Raw genomic sequence first — 24,523 nt, 5'->3', positions numbered from 1 at the left:
TGAAGCGCTTTGAGATGTCTTGAAGACGTGATAAGACGCTATGTCAAATGCAAGGGTTATTATTATTATATACTGTCAAGTGAATTGACTGTACTGTATCATTCAGAACTCTGCAGCCCCTGTCCACTCCCGCAGTAAGCTCTGCGACCCTATCACCCCCAGCCTTGCCCAACTCCACTGGCTGCCCATCACACAGAGGATATAGTTCAAGATCCTGGTCCTCACTTTCAAAGCCCTCTATGGTCTTGCTCCCCCCTACCTCTCCGACCTCCTAACCCCCTACCATCCTGCTAGCTCCTTCTGTTCAGCGGGCTCCAGCCTGCTTCACGTCCCCAGCCTCGCTCGCCCCACTATTCGTGGGCAGGCCTTCCGCCACTCTAACCCCACCCTCTAGGACTCCATCTCACAGTCCCTCCGCCTCGACCCCTCCCTTGCCACCTTCAAGACCCATCTCAAGACCCTCCTCTTTGACCGTGCTTTCGATCTCCCTGCTTTCCCCCACTGCCCTCCACCCTCCCCGACCCCGACCCCCAGCTCGGGTCCATAACTCTGTCTGCCCAGCGCCCTGGGATGTCCTCCCGACGTGAAAAGCCCTTTTGCAATCGTAATTTTGTCGTCGTCGTATATTTTACGGGCGAAACACGGCAGCCAATTGCACGCAGCAGCGTCTCGCAAAACAGCCGTGGATTGAAGCGACCGATTTATTATGATTCATTTTTTTTGGGTGGGGGTGGGGGGGTGGCGGTGATGGGTGGGAAGGAATTATTACCCCCTGGAAAACTGGCCTTGGATTTTAATGGAAGAGGAGAGCGGGTCGGGCTGTTTGCTTAATGTTTGGCTTGGCTTGTGCCTTGTGTGCAGGAGGGACAAACAGGCAAGAGGTTGGGTTTGGAGGCTGGTTTTTGGCAGCTCAGAGAAGGCGGTGACCAGAGCAATTTTTTTTATATATATATATGCAGCTGGGAGGGAGGAGAGGAGGAAAAGGATCTTGATTTTTCTCTCCATCGTGGTGGGTGTGGAGGAAGAGAGAGAGAGAGAGAAGGAAGGAAGGAAGGAAGGAAGCAAAGAAGGAGGCGAGAAAGAAAGAAGGAAGGAAGGAAGGAAGGAGAGAGAGGAGGAGGAGGAGCAGCAGATAACACTCCCCACTGCAGAGACTCAACAGAGACTGGAGGCCATGGCTTGGTGAAGAGAGAGAGAAAGAAAGAAAGAAAAGAGAGAGAGAGAGAGAAGACATCCTTCCTTTCCAAACAAAAAGATAAACCCTGCATTGACGTGGAGCTGGACTTGTACAAATTCACCTCGGGATTATTATTATTATTATTATTATTATCATTATTCTATTTTTTTTGAGGGGGGAGGTTGGGAGAGCTTTTTTTTAAAAAAAATCTTATTTTTTTTTGAAAAAAACCGCTCTCTCTCTCTCTCTCTCTTCCTTTTTTTTTAATATATACTATTTCTGTGCGTGGGTGTGTGGAAGAAGGGTTTTGATTTGTTTTTAAGAGAGAAAAAGAGGGGGGTGGGGGGGGGGGGGTTGGGGAAGAGAAAGAAGGAAAGAAAGAGGAGGAGAAGAAGAAAGGAGAGAAGAGAAGAGAAGGTGAAAAAGCAAAAAAAAGGAGGGAAGCCTTTCTTTCGGTGGAGAACTAATCCCTATATATTATACATATATATATAGAGAGAGAGAGAAAGAGATATAGATATATTTGTTGGTGTGTTTACGCCCTGCGTTTTATTATTATTATTATTATTATTGTTGTTGTTCTTGGCTGAAGGAGGAAAAGGAGAAGAGAGGATCGTTGTTGTGTTTTCCCTTCCCTTTCCTTTTCTTTCCTTCCTTCCCTCCTTCACCCCCAAAACCACCACCACCACCACCTCCTCCTCTCTCTCTCTCTCTCTTTTTCTTTTTCTCTCTCATCTCTCCTGTTGGGGAGGCGACCAGGAGGGAGGGGGGAGGGAGAGGGGGAGAGAGAGAGAGAGGAGTGTGTAGAGTGAGTGAGTGAGTGAGTGAGTAAGTAAGAGAGAAAAATTCTCTTTTCCCCCCACCCCCACCCCCCTTTCTTTCTCTCTCTCTCTCTCTCTCTCCTGTTTCCTTCCCCTTTTTTTTCTCTCTCTCTCTCTCTCTCTGTCTGTCTGTCTGTGGGGGTTCCTCTCTTGTTCTGTCTGTCCTTCTCTTGTAGGGAGCGACGAGAGAGAGAGACAGAGTGCGAGTGAGTGAGTGAGTGAGTGAGCGAGTGAGCGAGAGAAAGAAAGAAGGAAAGAGAGAATTTTCTTCTCTTTTCTCTCCTTCTTCTCCCCCCCCCCTTTTTTTTCTTGTTGTGTGTGTGTGTGTGTGGTGGAGTGAGGGAGGGAGGGAGGGAGGGAGTGAGGTCCACAATGCAGGCTCCCGGCCGCCATGTTACAGTGATGGTCAGGGATTGACTGACTGACTGACTTGATTGACTTACTTTCTTTTTCTTTCCTTTTTTTCTTCTTTTTTCTTTTCTTTCGTTCGCGTCTTTCAACCTCGTATATTTTTTTTTGGGGGGGGTGGGGGGGGGGGTGTGTGTGTGTGTGTGAGAGAGAGAGAGAGAGAGAGAGAGGGGGAAAAAATACCCTTTACTACTACTATTATTATTATTATTATTACTCTTTCTTATTCTTATTCTATTTCAATTTGTTTGGGTTTTTTCGACCTCTCGACGTCTTTCACTCTCTCTCTCTCTGTCTCTCTTTCCTCCACCCTCCACCCCCCCCTCTTTCCTCCCCTTCTTTCCTCATCCCTCCCTCCCTCCCTCCCCCCCACTTGTCCCCTTCGGTGGCAAGAATATAATTGTGTTTAAATATATATAAAGACAAAAAAAAATATCTCCCCCCCCCCCCCCTCCCCCCTGAGGTAATATTTCCCTCCCTCCCTCTTGAGGTAATTTTTACCTCCTCTCCTGAGGTAATTTCCCCCTCTCTCTCCTGAGGTGATTTTTTTCCCCCCTCCCTCCTGAGGTAACTCCCCCCTCTTCCCTCTCTCTCTCTCTCCTGAGGTAATCCCCCCCACCCCCTCACACCCCCCTCTCACACTCTTTCCCTCCTGAGGTGACCCCCTCTCACTCTCTTTCCCTCCTGAGGTAACTCCCCCTCTTCTCTCCCTCTCTCTCTCTCTCCTGAGGTAACTCCCCCTCTTCTCTCCCTCTCTCTCTCTCCCCTGAGGTAACTCCCCCTCTTCTCTCCCTCTCTCCTGAGGTAATTCCCCTCACACCCCCTCCCCCACTCTCTTTCCCTCCTGAGGTAACTCCCCTCTTCTCTCTCCCTCTCTCTCTCTTTCCTGAGGTAACTCCCCCCCTCTTCTCTCCCTCTCTCCTGAGGTAATTCCCCCCTCACACCCCCTCCCCCACTCTCTTTCCCTCCTGAGGTGACCCCCCTCCCCCTCCCCTCACCTCCCCGTCTCTCTCTCTCTCTCTCCCTCTCTCTCTCCCCACTTCCCAGGAGGAGGAGGAGGAGGAGGAAGAGGAGGAGGGAAGGTGCGGGAGAGGCCGCCGCCGCCGGCCTTTTTTTTTAAAAAACAAAAAAACTATTATCGATATCAATTATATCTATATCTCTCTTATCTCGATAAGTCGGTGTGGGTGTGGGGGACGTTTGTTGTTCTCTCCCCCCCCCCCCCCCCCCCTTCTTCCCCCTCCCTCCACCACCGACCTTTCTCTGCAGAGAAGGAGCGTCATGGCCGAGCAGGCGTATTCGTGGTAAGTTATTATTGTTATTAATTTTGACGTGTGTGTGTGTCTGTGTGTGTGTCTATCTATCTATATCTATATAATAGATATATATATTACAATAAGAATCCCTCCCCCCCCCCCCCCCCAAAAAAAAACAAACCCCCCAAACGATGATAAATTGGCCGTGTCCAGTCCACGGCTGCCTGTGGGACGCCGCTGTGCGCAATCGGCTCCGCCGCCGCGTTCGCCCACAAATATACGGTCCAATTCACTTTGCAGTGTGTTCTGTGCAGCGGTTTGGGACATCTGGAAGAACGTGAAAAGCGCTATATCAAATGCGAGGATTATTATTATTATTATTATTGAGCGAGAGAGAGAGAGGAGAGAGACGTGTACAGTATAGCTATATATCTATATATATTGTGTGTGTGTGTGTGTGTGTGTGTGTACCTGCCTTGTCTTGTGGCTGTGTTTGGTTTCACGGTGGTTTGTCAGACTAGGCCGCGACCGAGCCTCGGCCTCGCAGTTTGAAAGGAGCCCGGTGAGGGGTGAGGGGGTGGGGGGGGGGTAAGGGCCGGAGGAGGGGCGAGGACGAGCCTGTGCAGGGCTCGGGCTGACGGCTGGAGGGCGCTGCGACACTGGACTCCCTTTTTCTTCCCTTCCTTCCCTCCCTCTCTCCCTCTATCCCCCTCTCCCCGTCGCCTTCATTTAACGTTTCATTTTTGATATATATACATCGTACGTATCTTGTATACACATATATGTCATTATATTATGTATGTAATTATATATTCTATACATATATGTGCATATATATTATATCCATATATCTCTATATAATACAATGCATTATATGTGTATATAATAATATATACTATATATCTATATGACAATAATACATTAGGTATATCTATATAATATATATTATATCAATATATCGCTATATAATACAATGCATTATATGTCTATATGATAATATATACTATATATCTATATAACAATATAACACATTAGGTATATCTATATAATATATATTATATCTATACAATATAGATTGTATATCTATATTATATATCTATGCACACATGTCTCATCACACAATCCCGTTCCCTTTCTACCCCATCGCCTTTATTTTATCTATTTAACGTTTCATTTTGGGGGAAACGTCTTAATATGTTTCATGACACAAGGCAGATGTCAGCCGCCTTGTTTATTATTTACTTCTTTATTGAGTTGTCAAATGCAAAACTAAGAGAGAGCGTCGGTATATCTATATATAATAATATATATTATATCTATATATATCTATTATATATATCTATACACACGTTTCATCACACAATCTCGTTCCCTTTCTACCCCATCGCCTTTATTTTATCTATTTAACGTTCCATTTTGGGGGAAACGTAATATTTTTCATGACACAAAGGAGATGTCAGCCGCCTTATTTATTATTTACTTCTTTATTAAGTTGTCAAATGCAAAACTAAGAGAGAGGGATGACCCTATAATCAGCATATCTACTGATCTCCCCATTTTGACTCACATCAACTCAGCTCAGTCTTCTTGGGGGGTTGTTGTTGACTGTTTGTCTCATTTTTATATATTAAAAAAAATTAAGACACACACCCACACAAGCACACAAATTTTTTTGTTGACTTTTAATGGACTCTGTTTTTGCTTATTTTAATGGACTCTGTTTTTTGGTTTCACAAATAAGGACACCACAGCCCAGACTTGTGAACGCAGATCTGTACATACTGTTAGTAATAAATTGAAAAAAGAGGTAGTATTAAATGTCAAAATATAAATCTGTGGTTGAATTGTAGTACAGTAAACGGATGGTGTGCTACCATTTTAAGGTGCAATTGTTATGCAAAGAGCATAGCTGTATCTGAATACGTTTAATTTCTGGTACGTGGCCTGCTTCAGGCGGCGTCTGACCTTTCTATTCACCAGGTTTATATATTTTAATAAGAAATCTTAATGCTGCACTAAATTAATCTCCAGGTATTCTGTGGCAGCACATGGAGTATTATTGGTGAAGGTATTTAGGATTCGGGTAGGTGGGTTTTAAAGAAATTATTTCTTTGTTTTGTAGGGGGAAAAGAGGTAGAGAACCCACAACTTCTGTATTTTTCTGCTACAACAAATAGAGCTTAGATTTAAATAAGATAGGCTCTAGAACTGGCAACTGGATGTTTTAGCTTGACCTGGCAGCAACGAGCGAGGAATTTTGAGGACGGAAGAGAATTATGTAAGATCAAAAATTAAAATTGCCATAATCCTTTTAGGAAGGAAAAGGGTTTCAGTGAAAGGATTTTTGTTTCATTGTTCGATTATTGCTGAAGCTAACCTGCAGGTGTGTGTCCAGTTAATTTACACTAATCTCTACAAAATGAACAGTTTGCAGCTCCAGTTACGCTACACATTTGTCGTTGGTGCAGCATGACATCAAACATATTAAATATATTGTTATTTATTTCACAGAAATTGAAAATCTGTTCTTGATAATTGACACTTAACTGGAAGCAGTACACTGGCATTATGCAAACACTGCTGATTACAATGAACTGCAACACATTCTTAAATTTCAGGAGAAACTCGGGCAGCTCAACCCTTTAATTCTGCAACACTGGAGCTGACTGTCTTGTTTACAGAAATCTGAAATCTCTGAAAATTGCACGATTTGGGGATATAAGAAGGTTTTATAATAAATAACATAATATATAATAATAGGGGATATAATAAATTGAGTGGGTGGAACTCGTGCTTATTTTTGTTTATCTTTTTAAAAAAAAGTTGAGAACCAGTTTGACAGGAGAGGGTTCTTGTTTTGAGAATATGTTAATGGTAAGGCTGTGCCCGCATCACATGATTATGGGAATCCTATGGGCAACAACGAAAGAACTCGCATTTATATAGCACTTTGTAATAATAATATAATAATAATATACTCTTAATATAGCACTTTGTGTAAAATAACATCCCAGATCGCTTAGCCAAAAGGCCAGTTTTCAGCATCTGAATATCTGCAGTATGGCATCCTCTGGATTGTGAATTGTTGGCCTTAGCTGTGTTGTTGAGTGCAGGCTGGATGGAAGAGGTAAAAGAAGGTATTGACAGAGTATCTCATAGTGTCCAGACTTGCCACTAAGTGTTTCGTCATAGAGGAAGAGAAGAGAGATTTTATTTATAAAATGAGATTAGTATCTGCTTAGTATTTTTTTTGTTACGGTGGCAGATAGTCTTTGTGCTATTCTAGTAAGAGTATGTACTGAATTCTATGGAAGATGCTGAATATGTTTGTGATTCATGATCCGAAATTGTCCGATATTCTGTGAAATTATATGTTGGAACACAGTTTAGAGAAAATACATATAATGGGTGGCGAAGGATGATAGGAAGTCATTACGTTTTAGGGTTAATGATAAGATACTCAATTTTTACGCTGTTTGGTTGTTTTTGAGCCTCTCAGTTGCATTACTGCCTTGTTATCCACTCCAGTCCAGTAAGCGTGTATGCAGGTGCTGTCAGACGATTTCTATTGCTAAATCTGAGGATCCTGTTTTTAAAGAAAAAATAGTTGCATATTCAGTTCCAATTTCGTATCCAAAACTAGATAGATATAAGTGTTACAATTGAACTGAGATAAATGTATTTTATTTCTAATCTGACAAACACCGTTTTATTTCCAATCTGTCACATTATATTGTAGAATTGCGATCCCGAAATCTTCACCCAGGACTGAACTATCAATTGATTCAGAGTTTTGTTTCATACATCAAAAACAGTCATCCACTGCCCAGCTTCACTTACACATTTCAAAAAATGGCTGTGTGTGTACATTGAATCTTACCGCAGAATGTTAAATGTTCTGTGGTGTTAACACTCGTTTTTTTTAAGTTTTACAACAAAAATAATAATCTTTGCATTTAGCACCTTTCATGTCGGGAGGATATCTCAAAGTGTTTCACAGGGTTTACTGTAAACTGTAAGCGAATCATAAGTTAAGTATGACATTTCCTGTAAGTTAGCACATTTTTTTAAACATTTGGTCATCGATAATTTTTATCAGTATTCTAGTTTCATTGGGATTTGTTTATTGGTATACAAGGTCCTAATTTACTGAAGTTGATGGAGTGCATATTAGGAAAATTCTCATTGAATCATTCCAATGGGGAGAAAGAGAGAATGTGTTTTGAAAAATTTGTTGGCTTTTTGGGTACCGATCTAAAAGATTTTTGATTCTGAATTCTAGATGTAATCAAATAGAAGTACAGTATTGCTTTGAATCTATAATATTAATGGGTGAATTTCTATTTTCCTGTTGCTGTTTGGAGGTGCAGTTCAGTTGGAAAAGTTCCAGCATTTTGTGATTAATGTTTTACCAGATTTCTTGTGATGGCAAATGTTCTTCAGAATCTGATAACTTGCACAATTTGTCCCTATAGTACATTCTAAAATAAGCTTCTCAGTATTTGCTTTACTCTAGATTTCACTAAGATACGCAACTAATTTCTCAGGCTGAAGGACTAATTGTTTTTAAATAGACCTTCTATCAGTATATTACTGTAACTACCAACAATTTTCTTTTCTCTTCTCAATCGCCTCCACCTCTCCCATATCAAGAAATATATTATTGGTTCTTGATTTTAATGAGCAAAACTTGAATATTGATGGTAGCAATTTGCCATATGACTTGTAGTGTTCAGGTGTCAGTTGTAACCATTTTTAATTTTTCAGAAACGATCCGAACATAATCAGAGTAACTGGAATCTGGAGGCTTTATCTTGTAGCAGGCACCTTGTATTTGATGCAATATGTGAGCCATCTGTAATTTTTGGTATGTCTGCATCCATCCAGGTGTCCAGCAGACTCTGTAGAGAGTCTGAGTATATTTTTAGTAAAGGAGAGAATTGCTACTGACTCGAGCTTTTTCTGCAAATGAAGTAAACTTTCTTTTTCATTTTCCCGATTGGTTGATCCTTCTAAATCCTAATTCCATAATAATAATAATCCTTGCATTTGATATAACACCTTATTCACCCACAAAATACACAGTCAATGCACAGTACAGTGTATTCTGTACAGTGTATTAAGCGCTCTGAGACTCTACCCTGCGTGGAGGGTGCTATATAAGTGCAGTTGTTGTTATTCACGTTGTTGAGATGTCTCAAAGCGCTTCACAGAATATACTGTAAAGTGGATTGACTGTATTTTGTGACACGCAAAGGGAATATTCTTCTGCACCATTTACCATGCCTGTATTCCCATAGTAGAAATAAAATCTGCTCAGGAATTTAGATGTTCCCCATTATTGTCATAAAAATGTTCTTTTTAGTATTCAACTGTTGACTTCTCATGTAAAGCTGTTGTTTTCGTTGCAGCAATTCAATTCCAAATGATGCACAATAGTTAGAAGTGCAAATAATGGGGGAAATTTGCATTTTGCTGATTAAGTGAGTTTATAGCTCCCTGATGGCCTAGAAGTTAAAATCACCACCTGGTGTAGCAGAGAGTCGTTACAGATGAGAAGGATTCAGGTTCAAATCCTTCTTTGTGCTGAATCTGCTTATTTCAGCTGGAACAGCAGTCTGGGTGCCGTAGTTAACCTCAGTTCCTGTGGTGGTCAAAGATGTCAAGGTTTGCACATGATTAGTGACCATTTGAGCAAATTACTGGAAGGCAAATATGAACTATCCCAACAAGAAAGAATGGTAGTACTGTATTTAATGAGTGATTTGGGGATTCTGGATATACAGAAACCCTTGTGGTAACGTTGCAAAAAAATTGTAAATTTGAATTAGTGGTGAACTTTGAATTGAAGTGATACATTAGAATAGCACCTTATTTACTCTTTCAGTGTATAATAATTATTTTGATTAATTTTTATGTAACTCACTATCACTACCTTAGTACAGTTTACAGTACACTTCAACTTGCACGACAGTGGAAATCCATGAGAGGTTCTGATGTATATTCCTATGTTTCTTATTAGACTGTTTTCTCCAAATTCAAAACAAATTCTTGGTGTTTTAAATCTTCCTAAGAAGATTGTAACAGTGCCATCTGAAACTTAATTGAGAGTTGATGTTCCCAAGGCTGGGGATCTTGAGCACGCTATTTTCATAATAATTTGCATCTTATATACCTCCATTTCAGGCAATGTTTTAAGTAAAGTCAAGTGACTTTGAATTATAGGTAATCTTGGCAGCCAATTTGTCAATAGCAATGTCCTACAAACAGCCATGAAGTGAATGATTCATTTTATTTATTGTTGGCCCAAATTTTGGGAGAAACTCTTCTTTTGAACAGTTCCAATGGGGTCTTTTAACATCTACCTGGTTCATACTGTACCTTGGAGGTGCGGCACTTCGAATGAAATGCTGAACCAAGTCCAGGTGATCCCATGACACAATTTGCAAACTGAAGGGAGTTTTTCCTGGTGTCCTGGACAATAATCACCCAAATAAAATTGATCACTCACTCCACAGCTGTTTGTTACCGACAATAAATGCCCCCAATGGCCCAATACTCAATCACCACTTTACAGTATATTCTGTGTAGTGTTTGTTTTTGGTCAGCCAGATGTCTTGACACACTCAGAAACCCATCACCATGCTTAAGCGTACCCAAACCAAACTGAGTTTCATGGTATCCGACACATACATGGAAATTCCAATGATGTTTTTTTGGAATGCAGTGTGCACTCTCTCCCTGGAAGGATGTCTCCCGCTTACCTAGCTTACCTAATTCCAGAGAGTATCAGGCAGTGTGGCAAGACCAAAGGTTTGGGGATCCCCAGAGGTGTGATGGGGTATTTCAGGAGTCTTAACCAGCTAAAACCATCGATGGCCATTGATAGCACTTGCCCACAGCTTATCCAGATAGGACCACAAGGAGCCCTCCTGGCTCAGGAATGGGATTACCAAGACGCCACAGAGATTGGCTTGATTTCTGACATTCCATTGCCAAACATGTCACATTGGAGCCAACGTTTTGAGACAGCTTGGCAAAGCGATAAGGTGCTATATCAAACGCAAGTATTATTATTACGAATGACTGCCTTTGGGACTGATCCAAAGTGTGGGATTGATCAGGAAGGTCTTTGTTTGACCAGAGTTCTTTTGGAGTTGCTTTCAATTTCCATTGCACATGTTTTTCAAATTGGTCGAATTCCTTTAACAACTAGGCTGAATATGGTTGTTTGGATTCCTTTTGTCTGAAAATTGGGAGTGGCGTCTGTTGAAATTATATAGAGATGCTATCATAGCCACCAATTAGTTTGATGCAAATTCCGAAATATTTGAATCATTCTTAGCATCTGAATAACATGCACAGACAGATATGTTTTGATAAGGAATGAAGAAGCCCAATTGCGTATTTATGTAAAATTCTTTTTGTATGCAAAGTTTAAATTTTGTTGGCTACCTTAATAATATTTTCACCTGTCACTTCTGATATGAGAGGCTGAGATAGTTATTTAATGACCTCCAGCTATATATTTGCCCATGAGCATTAACTTGTCTCCTCTATTTCAAGACCACTTTTCACTTGATAGATGACCTTCTCCCATCAAACTTTTTGTTCACTTTGAAAGTGTGTTTGCAGTGAGTTTGTACTGAAGAGAGGGCCTATAAACAATAAGGGCAGATTGTTTTCAGCTATGAAGATGTGTGATTTCTAATATTAATTAAGAAGTAGTTAATTTGCACGTGTGACAATCGTTGCAATTTGCATTTAAAGAGCGCGTAACAACAGAGCATCTTAAATGACTTTGGAAAATCAGAACGATTTGAAATTTAAAATGAAGTGAATCTTGCAGAGGTGAATGGCAGAGTGTGTAAGAGTGATAAATTGATATTTACTGTTTGACTCTTATGGTTTGGAATTAAATATTTTCAGTTTCCAGTAATATTTCAGTTACAATTGTTTTTATTTGACTATTACTGTTTGAAAAACCACAGCACTTTCACATTTAGAATCATTTGTTGGGTTTCTTGTGACTTGTCACGGCTCATTGAGGTCTGTTATGCGCCATATGTAAATTGTGTGTGAGCATTGTATTAAGTCATATTATGCAACGTGCATAGACGACATTTCATGTTTCCTTAATTACTCAGTTAACAACCCAATAATACAACTTAATTGTGCAATTAACCAATCGTTTTCATTAGTTGGTGTATTATTTCATTGGGTAAATACAGTCAAGGGCACCTGTTGGACCATATGTGTTTACAAATGGTGTATGTTAGATCACTACTTAGGTCTTAGCCCTTTGAGACTGTATTCTCAAACCTTACTTCCTAACGCCTAGTAGATCTGTTGTGGGAAGGAGTAGTAAATAATAATTCTTGCATTTGATATAGCCTTATCAGACAGTATTTTGTGGGCGAAAAGTGATAAGAATAGAGTCCTAATGCAAATGAAGCATTTCCATGATGTTTAAATTCACAGTGGCTTTTTTTTAAATGTATTGCTTATGAAAAGAATGAAACACAATTGAAAACAAAATGCTTTATTTCTTAAATACTTTTTATTCCTTAATTTCTCCCCCTCCCAACCAATTTTGTTTCCTATCTTTGCAGAGGTGAGTTGAAGCGGTTTAGCCAATTAAACTGACAGGATCCTTGTGTATTTACATCACCTGCCATTCTCAGCTGCTTTTTAAAAACTATTTGTAATGCAAATACGATTACTTTAACAGGACTGTTGGAATACGGATTTGTATTGAAAAAGCACCCATTTAAATATGGGTGCCAATTATAATAATATAATAATCCTTGCATTTGATAGAGTGCCTTATCGCATCTTCAAGACGTCTCAAAGTGCTTCACAGAATATACTGCAAAGTGAATTGACTGTATTTTGTGGACGAAGCGTAGCAGCAGTTGAATTGCGGGAAATAAAGGTTAATTACTGCTACAGATCAGGATTCAGCTGATACCCACTGCTTCCACGGCAATTATCCCAATGATGTCACCATCATTTACTGTTTACATATTCCAATACGCAGCGCACATACCAAAAATAGTTTCTTGTAAGCCTATTCAAAGTTCCTTTTATACCGTGTGCTTTAGAGCCTTTTGTACACAAGGAAGCAATTCATGGCCTATGAATTTCAAAACTGGGTGCAAAACTGTCATGATGTAATAAGCAGATTCACTAAGGGACGAGTGAACTGTTTGTTTGAACCATTTTTGTAACCCAGCATGTGCGGTTTCACGTAAGCATTGGATGAAGTGAAACTGATGATGGACACTGCCTACATTTTGAAATTATCAGAGATTTTGCTGATGAGATGTTCCAAAAGGAGAAATCCTTTCTAGTAGTAAAATGCGTTATATTCTATTGTCCAGTCATTAATAAAATTACATACATGCCAAAAACAGATGGCCCATAGTGAGGTAATAATAATAATCCTTGCATTTGAAATGTGATAAGAATACAGTCCTAATGTAAATGAAGTATTTCCATGAAATTTTTAAATTTACAGTGGCTTTTTCAAATGTATTGTCTTTGAGATGTTTCAAAGCGCTTCACAGAATATAGTGTAAAGTGAATTGATTGTGTATTTTGTAGGCGAAACGTGGCAGCCAATTGCGCACAGTAGTGTCTCACAAACAGTTGTATTTTGAGTGACCAAGTTATTATTTTTATTATTTTCTTCTCTCCAGTGCTGGGGTTTGGCAGCAATCTACACAATTGTTGGAATGGCATACCCGGAAGAGCATTATAGGAGTTTTGCAATTTACACCTGCACAATATGAACACAGGTTTATTGACTGTGTATTTTGTGGGTGAAACCCATATATATATATACGCACGCACACATTCTGTTGGTTGAAGACATAACAAAAAAATAATGCAGTAAAAGTGGTGTTGTGGCTGAACTGTTGCAGAGCAGTAGGGGTTTGAATCGTATCAGGCTTGCTCTTCTGGAAATCTATTCAGAAAGCAGCTGAGAATCTTCAGTGTAACATTTTCATATTTGAAGAGCTGTTCTCGCAATCAACTCTTCAATAACTAATTCATGCAATTAACACACGCACTGCCTTCGAAAAGCATCTGGCTGCGTGCGTTTCGAAGCATTTCCAGATGCATTTCTAGGCAGCATAGCAATGTCGCACAACAGCCACAAAGTGAATGACCACTTTTATTTGCGGGGGATTGTTGACCAGGCTCTCTCCAGTCTAAAGACAAAGGCCTACTGCTCTGCAACATTTCAACCACAAAACCACTTTTACTGAATAATGTTTGGTTATGTCTTTAACCAACAGAATATATATATTATATATATGCGGGTTTCGCCCACAAAATACGCAGCCAGTTCACTTTACAGTATATTGTGTGAATTTGCAATCATCTTCATTTTCTGGATGTAAATTGAGCTGTACTATTTGCAATGAGGCAAATAGTTGAGAACGTCTTTACTTGAAAGAATGCAGTAATATATCAAATCCTTATGCAAAGGATTGCATACTTTGAGTAATTAAGCTAGTTGATTATGATTTAAAGTACAGTTTGTGGCTGTTTTGGGTGGGCTATTGAAATGCTCTGTAAAGAGGAGGTGTCTTCCTCTAAGTTGGCTTGTGTAGTATGGTAAACAAACCGAATGAGCAACTGATGGGAATATTCATCTCTTTACAAAACAAAGTCAGACTTCCTGCAACATCTGTTGCTCGAATCATTCTTTTCATTGCTAGAGTTTGAAAGTGTGGACTTTTGTGTAGAGCTGTGTTGCATAATGTTGATTGTGGTAAGAGTCAGCTTTAAAAATGTATATTAATATTTGCCTTTGATGTAGAACCTTATCACATTATTTAAAGTCGATGCACTTCAAAGGATTTATGGTAAATTAGCATGTATTTGTAGGCTAATGTGTCAGCCAATTTGCGCTCATCAGTGTCCAACAAACAGCTGTTTAGTGAATGATCATTTATTTGGGAGATTATTGGCTAGGACACTGCAAGAAACTCCCTTCTCTTTTATGTTCGTCTGAACAGGCAGACGGGACCTTTGTTTAACGCCTCTTCCGCAGGATCTCTGATAATCCCCCAGCACTGCAGTGTAGTTAGTGTCAGCTTAGTCTATGAACTCAAAACTTGAACCCACAACCTTCTGACTCTTGAGGTGAGAGTGCTGCCGACTGAGCCAGGCTGACAATAGTACTAATTCCAGCAGTTCCAATACAGCACTGCAGTGGAGTGTTAGTCTTGACTTGATAGATTATGGGCGGACAAGAAAAGTGAGATATGTAACTAATAGTTTTTAAAAAATAATTGATGATTTAATCAAGGGCTACTGGTATTGAGTTGGAGCCTAACAGTGTCGTATTCTGCAGGATTGATTTGGTTGGTTTATACTCTAGGAATTAGTTTTAAATTAGTTTTAGAGGGACTTGCTGGACGGTGTATTGAATCTCCCTTAAGCTTCTAATGTTACTGGAGAGCTGGCCATCTAAATTTATCTGATCTGTAAAGAGGTTCAAGTGAGAGCAATTTGGAATGGGTAGCATTACCACATCCTGTCCACTCCAAATCGTGTTTCTCCAGAGAAATGCTGGAGGTGAACATGCACAATTACTGAAAATACTGTTACTTGCTCTCCTGATCACATTTTTTGCCAACAAAATATGCAATCAATTCACTTTACAGTATATTCTGTGAAGCACTTTGAGACATCTCGAAGATGTGATAAGGCACTTTACCAAATACAAGGATTATTATAGAATTATTATCATACAGCACAGGAGGCCATTTGGCTCATCGTGTCTGCCAGCTCTTTGAAAAGAGCTATCCAAATCAATCCCACTCCCCCGCTCTCCGCATAGCCCTGCAAACTTGCCCTCCCCAAGTATTTATCTACTTCTTTTAAAAGTTATTATGATCAGTGAATGATTTTCTTCATGCTTTCTGGCACAGCAGTATGTGTATGCACTGCTTTTTATATATAGGTGACTGAAAATGACACTCTTTGAGATTAATTAATAATAATAATCATTGCATTTGATATAGCGCCTTATCACGTCGTTAAGACGTCTCGAAGAGTTTAACAGGATTTACTGTAAAGAGCATTGACTGTGTATTTTGTGGGTGAAATTGCAATCAAAGTATGAATTTATATAACCTGATGTGAATTTCTACTCAATGGTTTCTGTTAGAAAAATATCGGTCTCTAAATAATCCCACTTCTGCATTTTGCAGGAACCATTATTCATGTATGGTCACAGTTCAGATGGAAGAATAAATGTTCTGAAACATTTAAAATCTTTTCTCTCTCTCTCGTTTGTTAGAAAATATGTTTGTTACACTTCTATAAAAAAGCAATCTTGTAAACTGCCCCGACCGTTTACAATACAGCATGCATCACAGCCATACAATATGCTGAAGTGTTGTATCAGTGCAGTCATTCCAATGCAGTGTGGAAACAAATCTGTTGGATTGCAGAATTACCTGGCATTGGGAAAGCAATCATATAGGTTTTACAATTCCTTGACTTGAACTCCTGAATCAGGAGACTCAGACTTCAGCAGGTGATTACTATCAGTTTCCATAGAAAAGAAGGCTCTAGTATTGTTTCATGCAGATAGTATTGCCATTCTATTTTATACCCAGAAAATGTACTCGTGTTATCTGAAACATTAGCATTAAGAGCGAAGTGAAGTGGCTATTTCAGTGGCACTTCTGATTGTGGAAGCCGTTCTTCCACAAACTGCTCCTTTTGATCCCAAATTCTCAATGCGTTCGTTGTTTGAACAATCCGATGAACTTGAATTGCGAATACTCTGTTATTCACTATCTTCTTGTAAAGCATCTTGTTTCTGTGAATCTGCTCACTGATTCAGATTGTTTGCATTTTCTGTTTTTCTCCTGTTGTGCTCTGAAACTTTTACCACATCTAGCCAGTAATTGCAGAGGGAAAACTTTGGGGGAGGGGGAAATTTTGAGATGAAATATGTCAGCAGTGGCATGTACAATACATTAGCAATTTGCATTTATATGGCACCCTTCATGCACGGTAGTAAATCTCTCAAAAAAAAGGATCATTGAATCCACAACTGTTATTGGACGCTGCTGTGCGCAATTGGCTGCCGCTTTTCACCCACAAAATATATAGTCAATTCAGTTTACAGTATATTCTGTGAAGCACTTTGAGACGTCTCGAAGACATGATCCGGCGCTATATCAAATGCAAGGATTATTATTACAAAATAACCCTTACACTTGTACCATAACCTTTGATGTTTTTGTGTAACTCAAACTCGCCCCCTCCTTAGCCTCCTTCAAGTCCTGCCTCAAGACCCTTCTCTTCAACCATGCTATCGGCCATCCCCTTCTTCCCCCCCCCCCCGACCCCAGCTCGGGTCTGAAATGCTGCTCACTGTCCAGCGTCTTGGGACGTCCTCCCGACGTGAAAGGCGCTATACAAATGTAATCTTGTTGTAGTTGTTGTTTGAAGGGTGTATAATGTATCTGTCAACAAGTAAAGAACATAATAATTAATAATAATCCTTGCATTTGATATAGCACTTTTCACGTCTTCTAGACGTCTCAAACCGCCTCACAGAATATACTGAAAATGTATTGACTGTAAATTGCAGCCAATTAAGCACAGCAGCGTCCCACAAACAGTCGTGGATTGAAGTGACCAATTTTATTGTTTGTTTTTCTTGAGGGATTATTATTATGTGTGTGGAGTAAGGAAACTTGCCCAAGGTTTTGCCCTGCTGGGAATCAAACCCAGGTCTCTCGCTTGCAAGGCGAGCGCTCTAACCACTGAGCTACATGACTCCACAACATATGTTCAACAGACTAAAACATTACCGCTTCCTGTTGCAGGTAGACTTTTCATCAAAGCATAACGTTTTCTATTTACCATAGATTCTCTGAACTTGTCATTACCCTTGCCCCATCTTATCTCCATAATCTCCTGCAGTCTTTATCTGCAGACTCTCTCCACCTCAGGACCTTTTTACAGCATCCACCCACCATTCCCGGTTGTGCTTTCAGCTATTTTGCATCTGTTCTCCAGGACTCATACACCCTAAATCTCTGCTTTCAAAACCCTTCTAAAATTCGACGTCAAAACCCTTCTCAAGTTACCTTCCTCCTACCCTCTTTCCACCCTGTTCTTAGTCCATTCCTTTTATTTAAGTGGTCAAAAGTGCCTGCGGGACTGATGCTGTATAACACCAAATTTACATTTGTATAACGCCTTTCATGTCGGGAGGACGTTCCAAAACACTGAAACGTGATATAAGAAATAGAAGTACAAGTTCTTGTCTAATACAGCAAATTTAGCTTATATGAAGGGTGCAGTTTTCAAGGGAGGTTCTTTGTTTCTTGTCATTTCTCCACCTCCCCACCCCCGCAGAAATCTTGGCTAGTATTTACACAGTAAGAAGGGGAATGGGTGCCATCAAACCTTGTAATGGTCTATCAGTTTTCTCAGCTAATTTTCTACCGTTCGAGTTATATACACTACAGTGCAAGTTACTTCACTGGAACTTGGCAGGTTGTTATTAAAGCATAATTTCTTCAACTCTTGCCAGAAAACATTCCTGTGGTGATCGAGAGCAGATACTTTGTCAAAACCGAAGTCGCAGCCCTGAAACTTTCAGCAGGCATCCATATGTGTAAAGAGCAACGTTAATAGTTATGCTACTGCCAATGAAGGCATCTGTTCTTGCCTGGTCTTGTGTTCTGACATGTAAAGTTACACAGATTCTCAATGATGTTTTTTTTAAAAACAGAGATTGCTTTTGTATTTTCCACTTATTTAAGTTTTTTTTTAAATTTCGTAAGTGATAATTCTGCACCAGAAAGGGAAAGGGCTTTTCCACACGTATTCTGTATGTGAAATGGAATTGCCTTTTGGAAGTTGGATGAATTTCACATTTCTAGTTACATGGATTTCTAAGACGTTAGTTTCTGAATGGGGGAACAACAGCAATTTGCATTGGGTGCCCCTCACCCAAGGTAGCATCCCAGAGCCGGTGAGAGTGGGGGTGACCATAGACGCAGTCAAAAAGGAAGATCTTCAGGCGCGAGCTGAAGATGGAGAAGGAAGTGGCAAGGTGAAGGGATAGAGGAAGAGTGTTCCAGAGTTTTGAGGCCTAGTGGCTGAAAGCGCGGTCACCAATGGTGGAGGGGAGGGTACAAGGGAAATGCAGGAGGCTGGAGCCAGTCGAGTGGAGGCAACGGGAAGTGGGTTGGGGAGAAAGCAGGTCAGAGAGGTGCCAGGGCATGAAGGGATTTGAAGATGAGTGAGAGGATCTTGAAATCGATCTGTTTGGTGATAGGGAGCCAGTGGAGCCTGGCAAGAACTAGTGTGATTGGGGGTACAGAGTTCGGGGAAGCACGTGATTATAACAAAGCTTGGAGGAGTGCATTATTATGTTGAAAAGTCTCCCAAGTATTTCTCAAGTAATTATTTGTCATGTGTATTCCAGCTCCCAACATCCTGTAGCTCAGTGGTTAGAGCGCTTGCCTTACAAGTTAGACCTGGGTTCGATTCCTGGCAGAGCGCAACATTGGGCAAGTTTCCTTACTCCACACATCTCTGTTTACCTAGCAGTAAGCAGGAACTTGGTTGTTAGTCAATTAGCGGATCCCTTTTCCGGGGGCAATAATTCCTTCTAAATAAATAAATAAATGAATAATTTTGGTCACTTAATCCACGACTGTTTGTGGAACACTGCTGTGCACAATTAGCTGCTGCGTTTCACCCACAAATATACAGTAAATTCACTTTATAGTATATTCTGTGAAGCGCTTTGAGGCGTCTATAAAACGTGAAAAGCGCTATAGCAAAGGCAAGTATTATTATTATATAAAGGGCACACCTCTCTTAATTTTTGAATTGTATCTGTATCTAGATGTCAGACATATCCTTGCGGCCCAAAAATAAATGTGATTGTTCTTTGTAAACGGAAGTGAGAGCAATATTCATCAGGTACAATAGCCTTTAGGTAAATGAAAAATGGGGTGGAGGATTATTAGTGAGGATACAAGGGGAACCTCGTTTCTCTTTTTTCGAAAGTGGCATCTTTATCTTCTGAAATAGGAAAGGCAAGGAGGTTTAGTGATCAGGCTGTCAATGTATGCACTTAAGGTTAGAAGCAGATTAACGTGCTCTTTTCACTGTCCTGAACCTGTCATACTCAATTAACACTGGCCATCTGTCTTCATTGTCAATATCCTCTGCAAACTGTAAGATTATGGTGGGGGCTTGCCCCAAAGGAGCTTTACTAGCAGTTTATTGATCAGTGACAGATTATGGAAAGTCGACTCTCTTATCTGGAATTGTCCATGCTAGTATCGCTTATGATCCTTAACTATCAGCACACTCATTGGTGTGAATTCAATCCTTTTCAAAGATAAAAGGATTGTATTCACTGGACTGATGTTCTATCCTGTTGCACATTCATCGCCTGGCATGTCGTTACTTCTAAATTGATGATTGTAACTGGTGAGGATTGATTCATGGTCACAACTGTAGACTGAGGTCTGCATGATCATGGATTAAGTAGTATGTCACTCGGTCGGCCCGGTGATTGGCCTTGGTGTATTGTACTTAATTTTGTTCGCCTTATTAAATTGTTGAGTAGAAGTGAATGGGTTGTTTCTGTACGGCTGACATTGTTTTGCTCAACAGTAATCCAGGTGAATATCTGAAGTGATGTAGCTCTTGTGCTTTTTTCATCAGCTATACTCTCAAGATTGGATTTCTGTATGCCACTGACTGTCGAGAGCTTGTTGAGAGCCATTTACTGTGAAATGCACCCTGTTTGGAATTGGAGTAGTTGTGGAATTGTAAATATGGTATAGCTGAGCAATCATCCTATTAAGGATGAAGTACCTAATGTTCTGATTTGGTATTCTGCAGCACTCTTCTGATGCATGTGTAGAATGGAGTTAGTGGAATTGATGTGTGGCATCAATATAAGAGCTTAACACCTGATATATTGAGTACATTCATGTGAAATTACTGCAGCAGTTTTGTAGTAGCCTTTAAAATTCTTGAATCACATCAGTCAACTTCTTTCAGCGTGCTTGTCATGTAAACGTGTAACATACCATAAACATCAGTAGATTTCCGGAACACTATAGTTGACCATTTAGAAAAATAGATGGGAAGGAGTGATTACAGGCCGAGGATCTAATTGAGCAGTGAAGATCTGATAAAATACAAGAGTGAAGCTTACGCGGTTTACGAATGTTTTCATAATCCTGAAACTAAATTGCAAACTTGCATTGCCTCACTTCTGCTTTGTTTGTATTTAAAAGTATTTTGACCGCGCATTCAGCCGCACTCCTACTTCGTTCCTCATCCTAACCCTGCCCCCCATGCTCGGGTACTGATCCCTGACAGCAACAACATTTTATTTGTATAGTACCTTTCATGCTGGGAGGACGTCCCAAGGTAGAGTTTCGGACCCAAGCTGGGGGTCAGGGAGGGTAGAGAGTAGTGGGGGAAGCAGGGAGATCAAAACCACAGTCAAAGAGGAGGGTCTTGAGATGGCTCTTGAAGCAGCCGAGGGAGGGGGCGAGGTGGAGGGACTGCGGGATGGAGTTCCAGAGGGTGGGGGCAGAGTGGCAGAAGGCCCGCCTGCCAATAGTGGGGCGAGTGAGGCGGGGGACGTGAAGCAGGCTGGAGCCCGCTGAGCGGAGGGAGCGAGCAGGATGGTAGGGAGTTAGGAGGTCGCAGAGATAGGGGGGAGCAAGACCATGGAGGGCGAAGGTGAAGACCAGGATCTTGAGCTGTATCCTCTGTGATTGGAAGCCAGTGGAGTCGGTTGAGGATGGAGGTGATAGGGTCACAAAGCCTGGTACGGGAGAGGACGTGGGTTATAGAGTTCTGGATGATCTGCAGCCTGTGGAGGGAGGAGTTAGGGAGGCCAACAAGCAATGAGTTTACATACTCAAGCCTCGATGTAATGAAAGTATGTATGGGGGTTTTGGAGGCCTGCGGTGTGAGACAATGGCGGAGCCGGGCGACGTTGCGGAAGTGAGGGAAGGCAGAGAGGGTCATGGTGCAGATGTGGGGTAGAAAGGATAGTTGAAGGTCAAACAAGACACCAAGGTTCCGGACTGGCTTAGCGAGGTGGAGTGTGCAACCATAGATGGCGATGCTGTCAGCGCCAGAGGTGAGGAGGCGCTGACGGGAGCCAATCAGGAGAACCTCAGTTTTGTTGACGTTCAACTGAAGAAAATTAGCTCTCATTCAGGACTTGATGTCTGACAGACATTCTGTCAGGACAGCAGTGGTCCTGGAGTCAAGGTTGGAGGCAGAGAGGTAGAGTTGGGTCTCATCCGCATACATGTGGAAGTTGACCCCATGTCTGTGCATGATATCAGCAAGAGGGAGCATATAGATATTGAAGAGGAGGGGACCAAGGACAGAGCTCTGAGTAACGCCACCTGAGACGGTGCGGGGGCTAGAGGAGAAACCATTTGTGGAGATGATGTGGAGGAGGTGTGAGAGGTACAATCTGAACCAGTCAAGGACAGAGCCGTGAAGGTTGAGGAGAGGCGGTGGATGAGGATAAAGTCGTCGACAGTGTCGAAGGCAGCAGAGAGGTCAAGGCGGATGAGGAGGCAGGGAGAGCCTTGGGCAGAATGTCATTTGTCATTTTGACCAGGGCTGTTTCTAGGCTGTGGCCGACACGGAAACCCGAGTGGAGGGATTTAAGAAGGGAGTGGCGGGAGAGGAAGGAGCAAAGCTGGGAAGCAACAACTCGCTCCAGGACCTTGGAAAGGAAAGGGAGGTTGGATATGGGGCAGTAGTTTGGAAGTAGAGTTGAGTCTAGGGAGTGTTTTTTTAAAGATAGGAGTGATGACGACAGTTTTTAATGGGGTGGGAACAGGCGCTTTACAAATGTAATTTTGTTGTATTATGATGTGAATAAGTAACTACTGTATTTGGTCATTTTTAGAAAATATTATAAAATTCAAGAATGGAAAATTAGATCTACTGAGAATCTACTGCATCAAAACAAGTCATTCCGCCCCATTAGTTTGTGCCAGTGTTTATGCCGGTGTTTATGTGGAAAGGAGCTCAACCCATCCTATTTTTCTTCCCCTCATGTATGAAAAGGAAACAATATGGTCCTTTAATCTTGCTACTTCCACAGATCACGTACAGCCTACGTCTCAGTCGTGGAATCAACCTCACTCATTGAATCTCCCGATAAGCTTTACCAAAATCTGATTATCCAATTTCCAAACATTTCATAAATATTTCCTGGTTTCCCAAGGTAATCGAGTAAAAAAATTAAAAACTGCATATTTGTTTTCACTTTTGAACTGTGGCTCGGTGTGTCCCCTCTGCAGACAATATTTCCATCCCAGACCCATCAATATTTGATCAATATGCCATTTCTACTATTTTCCAAATATGCTTCCCAAATGGATATTAATTCTGCTCCTTTTTGAAGGAGTTAATCAAGACAGCATTGTCTGCTTTTCTTGAGAGTGCGTGCTACATATGCACCGCTGTTTGTGTGTGCGTGTGTTTATGTGGGGGGGGGGGGGGAGTTTTCCTGAATGTCTCATTTTGCTGTAATATGTGGGCAAATGGAGAACTGAGAACAAGAGTGAGCTTGACTGTGATGCCTCCTACATTTTAATGGCCTGATGAAATCAGTATTGGTTTACACCCTATTCCAGAGGGGTGTGAGCATCCAGAGCAGAGTACTGCAAGACCAAGCATATTAAGGAGCATAGTGCAAAACAAAAACAGCACTTCAGTATCCCTTCAATATTAATTGTGTTTTAGTCTTAGATTAAATCTAAGGTTTATTTGGTTGTCTGCAGTGACAGAAATGGGATTGATGGATTAATTAATATTAATATTGTAATTCAACCTTTGGCGATCTGCTAAATAAATACACCATAATTTTCATTCACACTTTTCTCCTGGGGCTTCATTTTTGCATATTTGTGGCCTGAATACACATATAATCTGCAAGTTCTTGCCTAGATACATCCAGATCTCCTAATCCATTGACATAGTTCGCATGAGAAATTTACTAATCAGTCATTCTGTGTGGGTGGGGGTGAAGGGAAAGTGAATTATAGGTGTAATAATAATCCTTGCATTTGATAAGCACGCTGGGACATTGTGAGGGGCACTATATAAATGCAAGTTGTAATTCTCCAGGTAGTTAGGATGAATTTACAGGCAAAATACTAGCACCAACAATGATGTTCCTTTAATATAAAGTTGATGCAATGTCCTTTTAAATTAAAAAATCTAAGTTGGTATAAACGCTAAGTAGGTTCATAGATTGAATATCCATAAAGTGTAATTTTACATTGTACTTTGTAGCTAATTGCCATGTGATTTTGATTGATCAGAGAGGCTATTTCTATACCTTTGACTGCAGTAAAACTTGCATAAATCTGAACTGTATAAATCGTATAATCGTCTTAAGTCCTACATCTGCCCAAGTCCCGTTCAAGAATTTATACTCTATGTATAACTCATATTTTGCATAAGTCATATCAAATGTTAAGTTTACTGTGTTTTAAGGACCAGATGTTGTATCTCAGTAGTTGGACAGTAATGGCTTGCTTCATGGGTCCCAAATCCTGATTGATCTATTTGGGGTATCTATTCAGTTTTGAGTCCAGCTCCCTAATCCAGAGCTAGGAGGAGGCTTTGCAAATCGGATTGATGTTGACTGCTGCAGTATAAGTCTGGTGTTACTGTAAGCGATTCCGAACAACCTTCAACTTAAGGTCTGTTATATTTTTAGAGCCTGTCACACTTAATTCCCCCATGTGCAGAATTATACTGAGCCCCTGGAGAGAAGGAGCAGGTAGACAATA

At 40.8% G+C, this 24,523-nt stretch overlaps 1 protein-coding gene across 1 annotated transcript in view; it reads left to right on the top strand.

Moving 5' to 3' along the window:
- The first annotated feature begins 3,632 nt into the window (after positions 1 to 3,632).
- Positions 3,633 to 24,523, top strand: part of sppl3 (signal peptide peptidase 3) — a 72,394-nt gene continuing 51,503 nt past the window's right edge. The window contains exon 1 of the mRNA XM_042337299.1: positions 3,633 to 3,710. Within this exon, the coding sequence (XP_042193233.1) occupies positions 3,688 to 3,710 (23 nt within the window). The 5' untranslated portion in view covers positions 3,633 to 3,687. The remainder of the gene's footprint in view (positions 3,711 to 24,523) is intronic.

This window comes from Callorhinchus milii, unplaced genomic scaffold, assembly GCF_018977255.1.
Source record: "Callorhinchus milii isolate IMCB2004 unplaced genomic scaffold, IMCB_Cmil_1.0 Scaffold8, whole genome shotgun sequence".
NCBI lineage: Eukaryota > Metazoa > Chordata > Chondrichthyes > Chimaeriformes > Callorhinchidae > Callorhinchus > Callorhinchus milii.
This window is presented reverse-complemented; position numbering and strand designations above follow the sequence as displayed.